This window comes from Belonocnema kinseyi, chromosome 2 (assembly GCF_010883055.1).
Source record: "Belonocnema kinseyi isolate 2016_QV_RU_SX_M_011 chromosome 2, B_treatae_v1, whole genome shotgun sequence".
In the NCBI taxonomy this organism is placed as follows: Eukaryota; Metazoa; Arthropoda; class Insecta; order Hymenoptera; family Cynipidae; genus Belonocnema; species Belonocnema kinseyi.
Window position 1 is genome coordinate 52,188,755 of NC_046658.1, and position 16,852 is coordinate 52,205,606.

General features: G+C 28.8%; 2 protein-coding genes across 4 annotated transcripts in view; one reads left to right on the forward strand and one right to left on the reverse strand.

Annotated features, from left to right (window-relative positions):
- Nucleotides 1-1,494: 1,494 nt before the first annotated feature.
- LOC117166894 (eukaryotic translation initiation factor 5B-like) lies at nucleotides 1,495-15,574 on the reverse strand. Its single transcript, XM_033351330.1, has 8 exons — nucleotides 15,334-15,574; nucleotides 15,070-15,205; nucleotides 13,983-14,935; nucleotides 13,789-13,906; nucleotides 6,915-7,370; nucleotides 2,186-2,891; nucleotides 1,904-2,115; nucleotides 1,495-1,818 (listed from the first exon to the last, which is right to left on the reverse strand). Exons 3-8 carry the CDS (start codon nucleotides 14,051-14,053, stop codon nucleotides 1,603-1,605), a joined length of 1,779 nt encoding a protein of 592 aa, XP_033207221.1. The 5' UTR covers nucleotides 14,054-14,935; nucleotides 15,070-15,205; nucleotides 15,334-15,574; the 3' UTR covers nucleotides 1,495-1,602.
- Nucleotides 15,575-15,663: 89 nt separating this feature from the next.
- Nucleotides 15,664-16,852, forward strand: part of LOC117166895 — a 19,221-nt gene continuing 18,032 nt past the window's right edge. For 2 of the 3 annotated variants that reach the window (XM_033351334.1, XM_033351332.1), the window contains exons 1-2: nucleotides 15,664-15,866; nucleotides 15,973-16,138. In XM_033351334.1, the coding sequence (XP_033207225.1) occupies nucleotides 15,995-16,138 (144 nt within the window). In that variant the 5' untranslated portion in view covers nucleotides 15,664-15,866; nucleotides 15,973-15,994. The remainder of the gene's footprint in view (nucleotides 15,867-15,972; nucleotides 16,139-16,852) is intronic. The other variant, XM_033351333.1, reaches the window with a different exon arrangement.

Sequence of the window (16,852 nt, forward strand, 5' to 3'; positions counted from 1 at the left end):
TTGATAAGTTCGTATACCTTGGTAGCTTATTTACTGGGGACGGGAAGATAGATGAGGAATTAGATAGACGAATAAATGAAGGTAAGAAGGTTATTGGTAGAGAAAGTCCCCTTATCGGAAGTAAAAAAATATCAAATAAAGCTAAAATGACAATACATAATTCTATATTTGTACCGACTGTACTATACGGTAGCGAGACATGGACATATCAAGAAAAAGATAAGAGTAAAATTAACGCAATTGACATGAGATTCATGCACATAATATGCGGGAAAACCCTCATGGACAAAGTAAATAACGAGATAATTCTAAAAGAATGTAGTGCAGAAGAGACGCTAATAGACACATGGGAAAGAAATCGTTTAAGATGGTTCGGACACGTTGAGAGAATGCCAAACGAACGACTAACGAAACAATTGTATCAAGGTAAAGTAAATGGCAGCGTGCCCAGAGGTAGACCGCGGAAAGAATGGTTAGAATGCATGAATGAGACCCTAGTTAGAAGAGGTTGTTATGATAATTATGTAGCGCTTTCAATAAGCAACGTTTTTGTTCTGTTAACTTTTTTCAATATCGTACGTTGTTTTGATTAAAATGTTCATTTTAGTTGCTTTTTTTTGGCAGGGGAAGAATTTTGAAAATGCTATAACTCTGATAATCTTCTTTTTAATGAAAAAGCTTAAAAGGACAAATAATCTGAAAAACTTTGAAAATGCTTTAACTTTTTGGATTTTCATCCAAAATAGCTGGTTAACGAAGTTGATCTTTCATTTTGGCCCCTAAAACTGTGTTCCAAAGCACAATCCAATCCAAATAGTATTTCAAAACTTATTCAGTATACAGACGACGACAACAACAGAGATCATCATACAACCGATTTTTTCGGATTCAAGGGGTCTCGAAAAATTAAGATTTTAATAAATTCGCGATAGTCAGTTTTCACGTAAAAACAATATCTTCTTCTTATGATGAGAATGAAAAAAGGTGACTCAACTAAAATGATGAATAAAGAACCTACACAAACTTTCTGGGGTACGAGTGTATATGAATTTCCAACCACAAAAGTAATAGCTGAAAAAATGGATCAATTCCGACAATTCATGTGGATGAATTATTTACAGAAAGAGACCGTACATAAATTACGTACGGTCATTTTAGGAATTTTATACCCTTTTCCCACCCTCTTGGTGAAGCTCTTTCTATAGAAAATGTATTCAACTTTAACATGGGTGTAAGAGTTTGCTGACCCAACCCCCCTCCCTCACCACAACCAGCGCTTTCAACCAAAAACCCTTAAGTAATTTATGCACGACCCCCAAGTTTAATCAGTACTAGAAAATTCGCTCTAGGGTGAGTAATTTAATTGTACTTTCCAACCTCCGACTGAATCAATAAAGTATCGTATTTTATGTCCCAGTCACTACCAGGAGAATATCGTTTAGCATTATTTATTCTGTTTAGTACCTATTTTTAATAAGAACGTTCAGACTGTTCTATTTTTAATTATTTCTTAAATTTTATTATGTTGAATCTAGGTTCGAGAGCTACCAATTATGGCAGTTATTTTTAACCTAAGTACACAGTTGCCTTAATTATGCTTTATTAGGAAGATTTAATGTTTTGTTCAGCTAATTTTTTACGTGCTTGCTGCTGCCTTTTAGCTTGCTTGTAGTCTATATATGGATCTATAGTGGGCATAAAGGCAATAGGATCCACAACTCTTTTTTTCTCTGGATTTTCTTTGGATTCTTCTTCTTCTTCCTTACTTTTACATTCAGCCTGTTTGTACTTAACTTCCGGTAGAATTTTTCCGAATGCCTAAGAACAAAGGATAATGTTTTTGTAGTCTTACTATCTAACACGAAATCTTAGAATAAGTTTGCTTTTATAAAAAAAATTTTACCGGCATGGGAAAAATTGATCGACCAAAATTATCTTTTTCCCGAGGCGGAGGTCTTGCTACCGGATCAAGTGGACGTGTAGGTTTTGCTATTTCAGAAATTCTAGGAGTAGCTGAAGCAGAAAGTGCAGATTTCCTCACTGCGAAGGGATTCGATCTACAAGCTTTATATTTTCGAATATTTGGTTTAGAGAGTTCATTAACTCTTGGAGGAACTAAAAATAATTATGAAATCTTTTAAAAACAATGTTTTAAATTAAATTTTCTATCGAAATAATTAAGTACCTTTTCCTGTTAAAGCAGATTTCTTTACCCCTACTTCCACACAAGGACTTGGTGTAAATCGCCATGCATTTCTCTCTGCTTTTCTCCCTTTTTCTGCTTGGCTTTCTTCAGTATTCTCTTTAATTTCTTCTTTAGCTTCCCTTTTTCTTTTCCTTCCTCGTTTTGCCTTGCTTTCCTGAGACGTGGTTACTTCTATTTTATCTTCATTAGTTTTTTCGTTATCTTCAGTTACATGTACACCCTCAGGCTCGATTTGTTCTTCCTGTGGTCCAACATCTTCGCCTGTAATTTCAGGAGACGTTTCATCTTCTTCAGCTTCATTTTTCTCTCCTCCAGCTTCATCTTTCTCTTCTGCATCCTCAGGGTCATTTTGTCCTTTCTGCAGTCCATCATCTTCGCCCGTAATTTCAGGCGCGGTTTTAACAACTTCAGCTTCATTTTTCTCTGTTGCATCTTCATTTTTCTCTCCTTCAACTGCATCAACATTTCCTACAGTTTCAGCTTCAAATTCTGTCGTCTCTTTCTCGGACTTCCGTTCCCTTTCTTTCTTGTTTTCTTCCTTTTTAAACTTCTCTTCTAAGGCCTTCTTCCCCCTTGTATCAGATTCTTCAATAATTTTCTTCTTCCAAGCTTTAGCATTATCATCAGTTCGATCTTTTAAATATCGATATGAAGGCAGGGACAGAAATGACATCCATGGTGTGAACTGAAGAGTAAAGAACATTGATTATTGTAAGAAAAATATGTGTAGATAAAATGTGCAACTTTATCAAGTTAAAATTCAAAGAGTTATAAAAACCGTATATCTTCCCATAAGAGGGAGTCCATAAACTATGCTAACAATTGTTGGGCTACTTTTGACAGCGTGTCATCCCTCGTTGACGACCGTCGTTCTGTCTTATACCCACTCCAATCCCGGAAAAGTGTGGTAACCCAAAGTTCTCTCCAAACAGAGGAAATAAGGTGCTTTTTCAGGAAAATAATGGAATACACTCTTTTAAAGAAAATTGATGTAAATACCAAATTCAATTCAGTATAAAGCACATTAAATTTCTAAGATTTGAAATCAAAATATAGTGAATTTTAAACAAAAAAAAGTTTTTCTAACAAAAGAAATAACTTTAAACCCCAAAATACGAATTTGAAAAAACTTATATTTCACTAACCGTTTGCATTATACCATAAAAGTTGAATGTCTAACAAAATCGTTCATTTTCTAACAAAATACGTATTTCCAATCGGTTACATTGAACGAAAAAGTTTCGATTGGAGAAGGCAAATAAGTCAAAAACTCACAATTTTAGTTGCGACGTTTCGTTGGCATGGATTCGCCAACCTCATCAGGCTAATTTATTAAAAAAGAACACCAAATTACTATCACTTACGTATACAGATGAATAATATAAGATTACACACCACATTAAAAAAAAAAATTTTCCATTAAAATAATCACTAGTTAAAACATGGTTTATGTTTAACACGTCTAAAATAAATAAATAAAAGTACAGAGACCATTTTGATGTGACTGGAACGGTTGACGATGTAAAGTCAACTGAAGAGATAAAACCTTGCGTCGATTTATATACAATAATATAACCGTACATACATACAAAAATGTCTAAATAATCCTGATTTGATTTACTTCTATCTATCAGCGAGATTGATCATAAACTTAATTTCTGCAATGACTAGTAGTATATTTGACTGAGAGCAACAATATCTTCTCTTTTATTAATATTATTAGAATTGCTATTAATGTGGATCATCTCTGAGATAAGTCTTCTTTTATAGCTGGATTCACGATTGATAATTTTTACATTATCCCAATCAAAAGAATCATTAAAATTATATTTGTGTTTATATACAACCAACTCGGCTTTATCCCTATTCTTATGTTCATTTATTCGAGTTCTTAGATATCTTTTTAGCTCACCCACATATGATGCAGGGTATTGTTTACAAGAAAATTTAGAAACTAAATTCGTTTCGTCCCATTTTTTAGAAATATCCTTACCTAATTTTATTATAGAACTTCAACTTTTATTATTTATAGGAATCGTAGCAATATTATAACTATTTAATACTTTAAATAATTTTCTAAAGTTATTGAAAAATGGAAGACAAATCTTAAGTTGATCTAAATGTGCACGAATCTGATTATTGTTTACAACTTTGTTGACAGAGTGGTATTTAATTTTATTCATGCGGACTTTTATGTTTTCATTGATGAAAAAAATTGGATAATCATTGCTGACCAATAACTGTTTAACTATTTTCAAATTGTTTAAGTGAAAATTTTTTGCCGATAATAATATTTCTCTGTTAACAAGATTGTACACAATATTTTTTTTCTGTTGGATAGGATGATTTGAACAAAAATTAATTCGTCTACCAGATGAAATTGGCTTCATATGTGGGTGAGACAAAAAGATCTCTAAGAACTCGAATAAATGAACATAAGAATATGAATAAAGCCGAGTTGGTTGTATATAAACACCAATATAATTTTAATCATTCTTTTGATTGGGATAATATAAAAATTATCGATCGTGAGTCCAGCTATAAAAAAAGACGTATCTCGGAGATGATCCACATCAATAGCAATTCTAATAATATTAATAAAAAAAATATATTTTTGCCCTCAGTCAAATATACTACCCGTTATTACAGAAATTAAGTTTATGAGCAATCTCGCTGATAGATAGAAGTAAATCAAATCAGGATTATTTAAAAATTTATGTATGTATGTACGGTTATATTATTGTATATAAATCGACGCAAGGTTTTGTCTCTTTAGTTGACTTTACATCGTCACCAGTTCAGTCACATCAAAATGTGCTCTGTACTTTTATTTATTTATTTTAGACGTGTTAAACATAAACCATGTTTTAACTAGTGATTATTAATGGTAAAAATGTTTGTTTAATGTGCTGTGTAATCTTATATTATTCATCCGTATACGTAAGTGATAGTAATTTGGTGTTCTTTTTTAATAAATTAGCCTGATGAGGTTGGCGAATCCATGCCAACGAAACATCGCAACTAAAATTGTGAGTTTTTGACTTATTTGCCTTCTCCAATCGAAACTTCTTCTCCAATTAAGTTATGGAAGGCGAATTTATGAATTATTAAAAAAATATGTGAATTTTTAATAAAAAATTTAGTGTTCAACCAAATAGAAAAGAAAATTAAGCCAGTTAAATTTAACCAAAAAATATGCATTATTAAAAACATAGTTGAATCCTCAACCAACAAGATTAATTTTCAAGGATTCATCGTGGCTCAGATGGTATCGTGATTATCGCATGTTCTAACACTGCAGCCTTGGTAGCCACGATGGCGGGGGTTCGATTCCCACAGCAGGAAACGAAGCTGGGTGAATTTTTAGAAATCTTCGCTTCATACTGTTGCTAAACTACGCCACATACTCCACAAACTCCACAGTTTATATGAACTATTAATATTCAATTAATAAAAAAACATTAATTTTCTAACCAAAGATACAGGTTTTTAAAAAGATAAATCAATCTTCGACTAAATATTCAATTGTTCAGCTAATAAAGAATTATATACAATAACGTTGAATTTTCATACAAAAAATATATTTATTTAACAAAAAATTTTATTTTGTGCCAAGCAGTGAATTTCCATACAAATAATTTAATTTGTTGTCAATTGGTTGAATTTTCTACCAAAAATTAAAACTTCTCAAACAAAAATAATTTCCAATGAAATGGTTTTATTTTCTGCCAAATTGTGTAATTTGCCAGTCTAAACGACGAATTGTCTACAAAACAGTTCAATTTTTAACAGGAAAATTTTTTAATCAATTAAAATCATTTTGATCGAAAAAAGGACGAAGTTTCAAAAAAATAGGTACGTGAATTTTCGGTCAACTATTGGATTTTTAACTAGAAGAAAAAACAATTTTCAATTCAAAATATCAATTTCGAACCAAAAATGAAATATTTACATTTTCAGTTTCAAAAATTAATTTTCGAGAAAAAAATGAATTTTCAACAAAAGAGTTACATTTTGAACCAAAGAGATGAATTTTCTGCTAAAATTATAGATCTCCAAAACTGATCAATAAATTTTCAGCAATAGAGTTCAACATTAAAAAAATGAAGTTTTAAAAAAGTAGTTCAACTTCTAGCCAAGTTCAAATTTTCAACAAAAAATTCGAATTTTTAATTAAACGAAACGAATTCCTAAAGAAGAATTCCTCAGAAATTGGGGAAAGAGGGGAATAGAAAAAACAGTATTAAATCCGTAGCTCCACCCTCTCCCTAATTGGTAACGTAGTTTATGGAAGACACACGCAGCAATAGAAACTATGTAAGTGCACATATTTTGTGGACATATTAGAGGGAATTAAATAAGTGAAAAATACAGCATGTAAGTATGGAATTAAAAATAACCATGAGAGGTGTGTCTACTGATCAGATTAGGAGGAATTATAAAGTGGAAAATATATTCCCCTGCATGGAATACAACACAAGTGTCAATCGTTAAGGAAATGAAAAAGAATTAGTTTCGGAAATAAGCCTATTCTTTCGTTGGCCACTTCTCCCGATGGAAAATTAACACATTCCGAAAATTTTTAAAATGCTCACTCTTTCGTTTAACTCTGAAAATATTAATTTTTCTCTATTCTTCTCTTCTTACCGGATACATTACATTTTTCACCAATCCCAATTAATTTATCATGCAAAGAGTATTTTTATACCTTGTAAGTCAATGCGCTTCTCATGATTCCTGTGGAGGTTATTAATTTACTTCTTTCCTCATCAGACAATAAGTCAGGACAATCAGTGGCTTTTTTTGATACGGCCATCTTTCGTTCTCTTTCAGTCATCTTATGATTTAAAGCTTTCTGCGACACTTCAAGTGCTTTACACTCATCCGAAACACGTATATGAGGCTTGCTAATCTCAATAATTCTTTCACTTGGTTCATAAGACAAAGTTGCTTTCCGAATCTTAATTGGAAATTCTCGACAATGTAGAGGTTCTTTCAAAATGAACTCAGCTAATTTCTTTATTCGCTTCGATGGTTTTGCCTTAAGAGCTGCCTTTGAGACACTCCAATCCAATCTACATACTGCACCAGTGTCACTCTTCGTTGGCTGAGACAAAATTTGAATTCTCTTCTTCAATTGCGAAAGTGGCTTTGTTAACCTCACCTAAAATTTATCATTTCAAACTTCAGAGTCAGTATTTTAAACACACTTTAAAACATTATAAGCAAAGTTCAAATTATCAGAAATCTTTGTAATTTGTCAAGCTTATTTCCAAAATTAAATGCTTACAACGTGTTATTCTTTATGTTAAATTCTGAATCTAATACTTGTCCAAAAAAATAGTCAAATTAGGCGCCGCGCGCCTACAAAAAAACGGTTCATTGCCTATAAAGAAGTTAATTAGAGTAGTTCAAATACTCCTTTCTCCCTTTCCTTCTATTCCTCAACTACCCTTCTGTTCCTCCTTTCGTTCCTCCTACTTCTCTCTCATCGATTCCTCCGACTCCCTTAACTATCCTACCCTTCGCTACTATCCCAGTGATCCGTGTGAATATAGTAGGAGACGACTGGGTTGCGCGCGCAACCCATTTCTCCTCTTCTGAATTTGAAAACTCAAAGGTGCACGATTTCCGGTCGGAAAATTTCGGCGGTTCTGTTTATATCTCTATTCTCTATCCGCTTTGAAATAAAATGAAGAGATTGGGATTTTAATATTTCCAGGTTTCGATGCTGGCGATTTTCATGATTTAAATACTTCGCGCAATTTAAAAATTAAAATATATATGCAATACCAGAATATTAATACCGTAATTAATATTTTGTTGTATATTATATTGTGTTCATTATATTGTATACTTTATATTTTGTGTATTTTATTGTACATAATGAAAATAAATTATATAAATAAGTATTTGATATTATAATTACATATAGAATAGAATAGAATTTATTGTCTCCATTGTATACTTTTACAAGTTTTTACAATAATCTTTTGCTTTTGAATTTTAAACTTTTTAAGCTGAAGCTTGACAAATTTTTAATTCAGAAATATTTCACTTAAACGTTCAATAATTCATACGTATAAAATACAAACTTTTAACACCTTTTAATTTCACAATTTTTTATCAAATTACGTTAAAATACGAAATTACCAATTTTAAATTTTTATGACTTTAACATTTTAGAGATTTCTGGTTAAAAAATATAAATTATGCTATTATTTTTAAAGTTTAAAATGATAATACTTTTAAAAAATTTCAGTTGGTAACATTAAAAATTGAACGATTAAACCAATTTTTTAACGAAAAACTTTTTAAAATAAAAGTTAAATTATTTTTATTTTAAGTTGTTCCAGGTTAATATTTTTGCATTGTTATTTATAGATAAAAATTTGAGTTCACCAATTGAAAATGTTAGAAATTAAGTGACTATCAAAATAATTTAATTTTCAGCTAAAAAAAAAGAAAAAAACAAATTGCCAACAAAATAGTTAAATTTTCAACCAGAAAGTTGAATTTTTGAACTCAAATTAATAATCTTCAACCAAAACCTGACATTTTTACAAATTATTTTAAATTTTTGCTAAGTAGTTCAAATTTTAACTAAAGAAATGGTGTATTCTGAAACAAAAAAATGTAATCAAACAAAAAAAGACAAATTTTACAGAAAAATTAATAAATTCTCAATAAAAAAAAAATAGATTTTCAGTCAGACAGTTAAGTTTTCATAAAAAAAGATTGTCAATTCACAAATAAAACTTTTGAGTTTAAATTTATAAATAAAAATGTAAAGATTGATAATATAAAGTGACTTAAAATAAAAGAATTCAATTTATAATTTAAAAAGTTCCCAATTAAAAAAGAATTATAATTAATCCATTTTTATTGATCAAAATGATTCAGTCTTTAACATTTAAAAATTTAGTTAGTTATTCTTAAATTCAAAGCATTGTAAATAATAGCTTTGGTTTATATTTTTAACCAGAAGTCTTTGAACTATTCCGTTTAAAAAAAAAGTTTACCCTGCTTTGTAAAAAAATAATCTTTTTGCCTTTGAAATTCAACAATTAAAAAAAATCCTTATTGACTGAAAAGTCAACTCTTGTGTAAAATTTATATCTTTTTGTATGAGTTCAACCCTTTTTAATTAAAAATTAAAAATTTTTTTTGTTGAAGATTCGTCATTTTAGTTGAAAATTTAACTATTTGTTTGAAAACAAAACTTTTTTTCATTTAATTTTTTCGGTCTTTAAGTTCAATTGTTTTGTAGCAAATTTTTCTTTCTGGTTTGAAAATTCATCTGGTTTGGGAGAAACTTCATGTTTTATGTATAAAAACTTAACTGTCTGACTGAAAATCTATTTGTTTTATTTAAGAATTCATTAATTTTTCTATAAAATTTGTCTTTTTTTTGTATAATTGAACTTTTTTTTAAAATACACCATTTTTTAGTTAGAATTTTAACTACTTGGCTCAAATTTAAACAAATTTGTAAAAATTCCAGTTTTTGGTTGAAAATTATTAATTTGAGTTTAAAAATTCATCTTTCTTGTTGATAATGTAACTATTGTGTTGGCAATTTGTTTTTCTCTTTTTTTTTTAGTTGAAAATTCAATTATTTTGATAATAAGTAAATTTCTAACATTTTTAATTGGTAAACTCAAAATTTTATCTATAAATAACAATGAAAAAATATTAATCTGGTTCAACTTAAAATTAAAATAATTTAATTCTTAGTTTAAAAGGTTTTTCGTTAAAACATTGGTTTAATTGTTCAATTTTTAATGTTACAATCTGAAATTTTTATAAGAATTATCATTTTGCACCTTAAAAATAATAGCGTGATTTATATTTTTTAACCAGAATTCTCTAAAATGTTAAAGTCATAAAAATTTAAAATTGGTAATTTCGTATTATATCATAATTTGATAAAAAAAATTGTAAAATTAAAAGTTGCTAAAAGTTTGTATTTTATACGTATGAATTATTGAGCGTTTAAGTGATATATTTCTGAATTAAATATTTGTCAAGCTTCAGTTTTAAGTTTTAAATTCAAAAGATTTCCACCTCAAATAAATTATTTTCAGATTTAAAAGTTTGAATTTACTAATTTCACCCTGAATTTTGAGTTAGAACAGGAAATTTTTCAAAGCAGTTGTATGTATTTCTGAATTGGGTTAGAGATTCTTTAAAAAAATTATAATTCAGATCTGGGACAAGGAATTCCACAAAATAATTAAAATTTTGAGTTAGGACATGAAAATTTGAAAAAAGAAGTATAATGAGGGTACATTATAATAGAATTAATATAATATATAATCAACTATATATGATATTATAATTATAATAATATTATCTCAACAGATATTAATATTAACATTAATATTAATTATCTTTAAATGATTGTGCTAGTGTTTTAAGCGTTTGAAGTCGAATTTATCTATTAAACCGAAACAATTTAAATAGCCTTTAAAAATTAGAAAACTTATGTGTCAGAATCATTTAAAATAAAACAATTACAAATTATAAGTACTAACAAGTACAAAACTTTGTATTAAATCTTTTTTAAATTAACAGAAAATCGAGAAATAAGAATTTTTAGGAGTTAATCTCATGAACGAAAAACTCGACACAATTTTATTTAAGTCTAAAAAGTAAATATGCAGGGGGCTAAAATTTAAACTGTCTGTAAATCCAGGAGTCATAAGAGGGCAAATTTAATTGCTCGTTTAAATATAATAAGAATAATGTTACAATAAACTATACAATTAGAAAAATTAATTTTATTTATTTCGTTCTATATTATTTTTCAGAAGTTTTCGAACGAAAGCTTCTGGAGTAAGTAAACATTTTTTAAATAAATAGAAATGTGTAATTCATTAGAAGAAATGAATGACAATTTTGTAATTATTTAACAGAAAGTAGCATGGAATACCAGTTTGAGAAAAAATGGTCATCTCTCTTAAATAGCCTTTCAAAATTAGAAAATTCATTTATGAGAATCATTTCAAATAAATTAATTACAAATTATAAGTACTAACAAGTACAAAATGTTGTATTAAAACTTTTTTTAAATTTCTAGCAATTTTAAATCTTAAAAATCGAAGTCCCACGTAGTGCTGAAAAAAGTATAATATAACCAAATCCTAGTAAACTTTAGCTTGTACTTGTTTAATTCCAAATGATTCTCATAAACAAATTTTATAATTTTGAAAGTCCGTAGGCTATTTAAATTTTTCCGGTTTAATAGATAAATTAAATGCTTAAAAACTCCAGCATAATCATTCACAGATAATTAATATTAATATAATTATAATATCGAAGAAAATAGTGATATAGAGGATTACTATAGCCGAAGGACAAGAGGAACTGTAATATAAACACAGAAATATGTAATATGTAATGATTTAATTATAATCTGTTCAGGTAAAAATTCTAAGAGGGAAAATATGGAGCTTCGATTTATTTGAAAATTTAAGAGAGCAAAAGAATATTGTAAAAACTTGTAAAAGTATACAATGAAGACAATAATTTCTATTCTATTCTGTATGTAATTATAATATCACATACTTAATTAGTATTCAAATCATGAAAATCGCCAGCATCGAAACCTGTAAATATTAAAATCCCAACCTCTTAATTTTATTTCAAAGCGGATAGAGAATAGAGATATAAACAAAACCGTCGAAGTTTTCCGACCGTCAATCGTGCACCTTTGAGTTTTCAAATTCAGAAGAGGAGAAATGGGTTGCGCGCGCAACGCAGTCATCGTCTCCTACTATATTCACACGCACAGGCCTGTCAGAGGCTTGGACCACATCTCGTTTCAGATCTGGGATCACTGTACTATCCAACCCTTCCCTCACTTTACATAATTAACTACTACGCATAATTCCTCTCCTCTCACTTCCCCTCAGTTCTACTAAAATCCCTATCCTTATTTCCCTATTCATTTTCGCTCACTTTCCCTACTTCTTCCTCATCTACTCTCCTCACACTCTCCACCCTACTCTCCTTCCCCGCACTTATTCTCTTATATTCACTCCTACATCCTCTAATTTATCCATCCATCACATCCCCGACTTCCCATCAATTCCTCTACTCCCCTTCCTATTACTTCCCTTCAGTTCCCTTACTTACCATTTACTTTCACTCTTTTCTTTTACTTCTCCCTCATCTGCTTCCATCACTCCCTCTATTCTTCTCCCCTCCCTCATTTATTCTCTCATATTCACTCCCATATCCCCTAATTTACCATTCCTTCCCAACCCCCCATTTTCTATCACTTCCTCCACTCCGCCTCTCATTAAAGTCCCTGACCTGATTCACCTTTCTTCCTTTTTCCTACTTCGCTTACTGCCCCTCCCATCACTTTCCGTACTGGGAATTCGAAACCCTAAAACAAACCCCTAATAACAAATCTCTGATATTTGGGCTGCTTTAAAATTCTAAATCTTTCTTTTTAAGTTAAGATTTAAATATGAAATACTTATATTCCTTTTGCTTTAAAAATCAAATTATTATAATGAGAGAAACATTTTAATTCAAAAATGCCTACTTAGGACTCAAAAATCCTATCTATCAAAAGTATTGTAACGGCATTTTGCGTTCACAGGAAACTGACATTTAAAAAAAAAATTATTAGATTTTAAAGATTCAATTTATTAACAATTTTATATGTTAACGTTTTACAACAAAAATTGGTATTTCTAAACAGAAATAATTATTGTTCGAAATAGATTTACAATTTTTGAACAGTTTCGGGTTATATTTACGTTTTTTACAGGGAATCGGATTATTTTAAACAAAAATCATATTGGATTTTCAAGAATATTTACAAATCTATGCAATTAATTATGCATAGTGTTAAGTTAGAAAGATCCATTTCTAAGGTACTTTTAGACTTATATCTACCTAACAATATCAGAAATAACAAGTTAAATTGTAAATAATAATAATTTACCCTGGATTTTCACCTGAAATTGGTATGCAGACACAAAATTCATTAGATTTAAATGCAAAGATTGTTGTTTAGAATGATACATTTTCCAATAATCCACAATTTCAAAAATGTATTGTGCTCTTAGTCATAAACAAACATTTTTATTTAAAAAATCATTAGATTTCAAAAAGGTTGACCATTCCTAAACAATTTTGGGTTAAATTGTAGTTTTCTTAAGTTATGTTATCTTTTCCCACTGGGAATCGTTATTTTCATGACAAAGAAATATGTTTCAAAGAAGATTTATAACTTTTAATAATGTTTGTTTATGTTAGTGTTTTTCACTGAAAATTGCTATTTTTTATCTAGAAAAAACCATTATATTTTAGAGTGGATTTACAATTTTCTACAATTTTAGGTTACATTTGCAGATTATACCGATCTGTTTAGATAACTTATACCATGTAACATGAAAATGTATGAATTTTAATTTTGTATTTTAATTTTTTAATTGCGTAAGACAAAAAATGCATAAAATGTTGTGCTGTCTAATTTTATAAAATAGAAATCTTTTTTCTATCTTATAAAATTAGACAGCACAACATTTTATGCATTATAATATAACAATATAACAATTTACCATCGGTTCTTGTTCAGGAATTTTTTTAGGTAGTGCATTGATTTTTGTCCAAGCATTAAATCTTTCCCAGTCTGCTGGTGTCTTCAGCCATCCTTTTAAGTTTATTCGATGCTGCTTTCTGCGGACAAAACAAAAAATATTGCATATATTTTTACCCTAAAATGTGTATTAGATTCTTAATTATAATTACTTACTTTCCCTTATTCTTTCCTTTATCCTTCTTTCCAGTTTCTGCTGGTGGCGTTCGTTTTATTTTTTGTGTCATTTTTTTCTATTGTCTTTATCATGTACTTTTTTTAAAATAAATTGTCTGACATATTGTATTTCTTATAGATTGTGAAAGATCTAGATTTTGAGGTAAGAAATAACTGAGATTTTACATTTCGATAGAAGAAAAAGTCATTTTAATTACATATTGCGAAGTTTACAATATCTTTGAAGAGATAATTTAAATCTTTTTAATTTCAAGTAACCACATACGTTTTTATTTTTCATATACATGTTTTAAAAAAATTGTAGGTTGTTTTAGCCAGTGAAATATTCATGATATGAAGTAAGCTACTCATTATTATTCATTTTACTTCATTGAATTCGGCTTTCGTTTATTTTAGAATTTTTTTTCAATATTAGATTGATTGAAAAATAATGTTTTTAGTATATTTCAATTCATGTGTTAATACACACTAAATTATTTAATCATTTGAATTTACGTTTTCTATTTAATTCAAATGTAATTCAATAATCTATAATATACGAGGATTGACAAAATAATATTTGCGTTTCATTAATAATGAACTACTTATTTCTATTCTTCGTCACTCAGTTACCGTATTTATTAGTAAATTATGTATACAATTTGTTTCGTTTTTTCAGCCTTTTAATAATATCTAGTCTTATTTTTACGATGTCTAACGTTTATATCTTGGATTATAAGCGTTCATATTAGAAAATTTATTCTCATTGTTAGAACTACCAGATCCCGATTCGGGCAAGTTTTTCGCAGGTCTCGAAAAATCACGTAAGCGTTTTAAAAGACGAATGTTACGTCTTGCTGCAATATTAGCGTAGGTTTCTATGTGTGGCTTTTGAATTGCGTTTGATTCCTTTTTTGACAGATTCATTATTGAACATTCTCTGCTAAAATTTTCTGTAAAAAAATTATTCTATTTGACTCTTACTTTTCAAGTGTCGCGCAATCGGATTGTCAATGTCATCATATTTAAACAAAAAACAAAATTAAATCAGATATTCCAAGAGAATATATTTTTTTAAATTAGAAACCTGGTTTTAAACTGGGCGTTTGTGACAAAAATGATGCACTGGAGTATTTATATGAATCTGAACTATATCTTCTTCTAGGTTGAGCCAATTTATTTAAGTTATCAGTTATTTCATAAGTTAAAGCTGCTGGTCTAACCTAAAAGAATTGTTAACAATAAAAATTATTTTTCATTACAAACCATAGACAGTATACACACTAAAATGCATCAAGCACATTTTTAGTCCTCATTATTATATTGATTTACTATTTTATATTTATTTTACCTGAAAAGCATTTAATCTTTTGCTATTGTCCATTCTTATTCTAGCTTTTGCTAATTCTTCAAATCTTGGTTTCTTCCTCTTTAAATTTGTATCTAAATATGCATTATCAGACGTGTTTTCTGACATTCTATTTAACTGTTAATGTTTAATTTAAATACGATTTAGATTTTGCCAAATAATTCAAGTATTCAAAATTTTGGACCAAAATGAGAAAATTTGACGGGTTTTCAAAAGAAATGGAAAGAAATGTCAGTATAGTTTTTGTTTTTAAATCAGCAAAAAATGTTGTTTTGTCGTTTATAAAACCACTTTCACAGTTTATAGTGTTATCCAAGTTTTTCGTTAATCTTCGCGGTTATGTCTTATAAATTATATTCACGATACAAATACAGAAACACTAAAACAATGTAAAATAAATTCTGAATCAGAATTTCGAAAATAAAAACATAATTTTTAGATTAAAAAATTTAGAGAACAAAAATTTAATTTAGAATTCGGCCCCATCATTCGGAATCAGACACTTCACGGTCCGAGTAAGTTTTAAACTATTTGTACTCACATTAAAAATGATATTTTTCAGAACTTCATTGTAGTTTATAAAAATTTCATGGTACCTTATAAATTCTTTAATATTTTTAGTGATTGATTTAAAACAGAAAATATGAAGCCTCAAGGAAATCGTCATAAAAGCTTTCCCTCTTGGTGTGTACCAAGAAAAACTAAAGCAGTCAGCTCAACGGGAGAAATCTTTATAGACCTTACTTCAGCTTCGAATGTGAAAAAGAAAAAATCCAGAAATCATACCGTAAGTTTTCCTTCGAAGATTATTGACTTAGAATATTCTTCGAATATCGAAGCTCATATGGTTTCAAAAAGCACATAAGGTGCGAGAAAAGGCATTTCAAAGTCAGCAACGGATTAATGAATTGTCAAACCATAGAAAAAGGGTTTATAAATCATCCGTAATTTTACTAAAATGAAATATTAATTGAAGCATTCATATCTACAAATTTCAAGAAATTTAAATGAGATTAGAATCAAATTTAAAATTCTTTTTAACGTCTAATAATCAAGTTTATGTGCAGAATTTCTGATAATAAAACCAAGAATCCAACTTCCAAATTTGAACAGCCAACATAAAATGCTCCTATTTCAATTTGAAAAAAGATAAAAATTTTCCTAAAAACGAAACGAAAAAAATCTTTTTTCTTACAAAAATAAAAAAAAGGAAAGAAAAACAAGAAGGCAACCGAACAAATGCTCTTCCTTCTCTTTTTCATCTCTTTCTTCTTTTTTATTTCTTTCGTCCGTTTTATTTTTATTATTATCAAATCACAATAAAAAAAATATGTTCTCTCCTTGAGAGAGCATCGTGGTTTCGTTGCGGTTCCTGCGTGTTCAAATTTGTCTTGCCTTGCTCATGGTGCTGTATGAGTCCCCAAACGTTATAAATTATTATTTTTTTCAATTTTTTTTTATTAAAAAAATTTATGATATATTATTAGGTTTTTAGACGTCA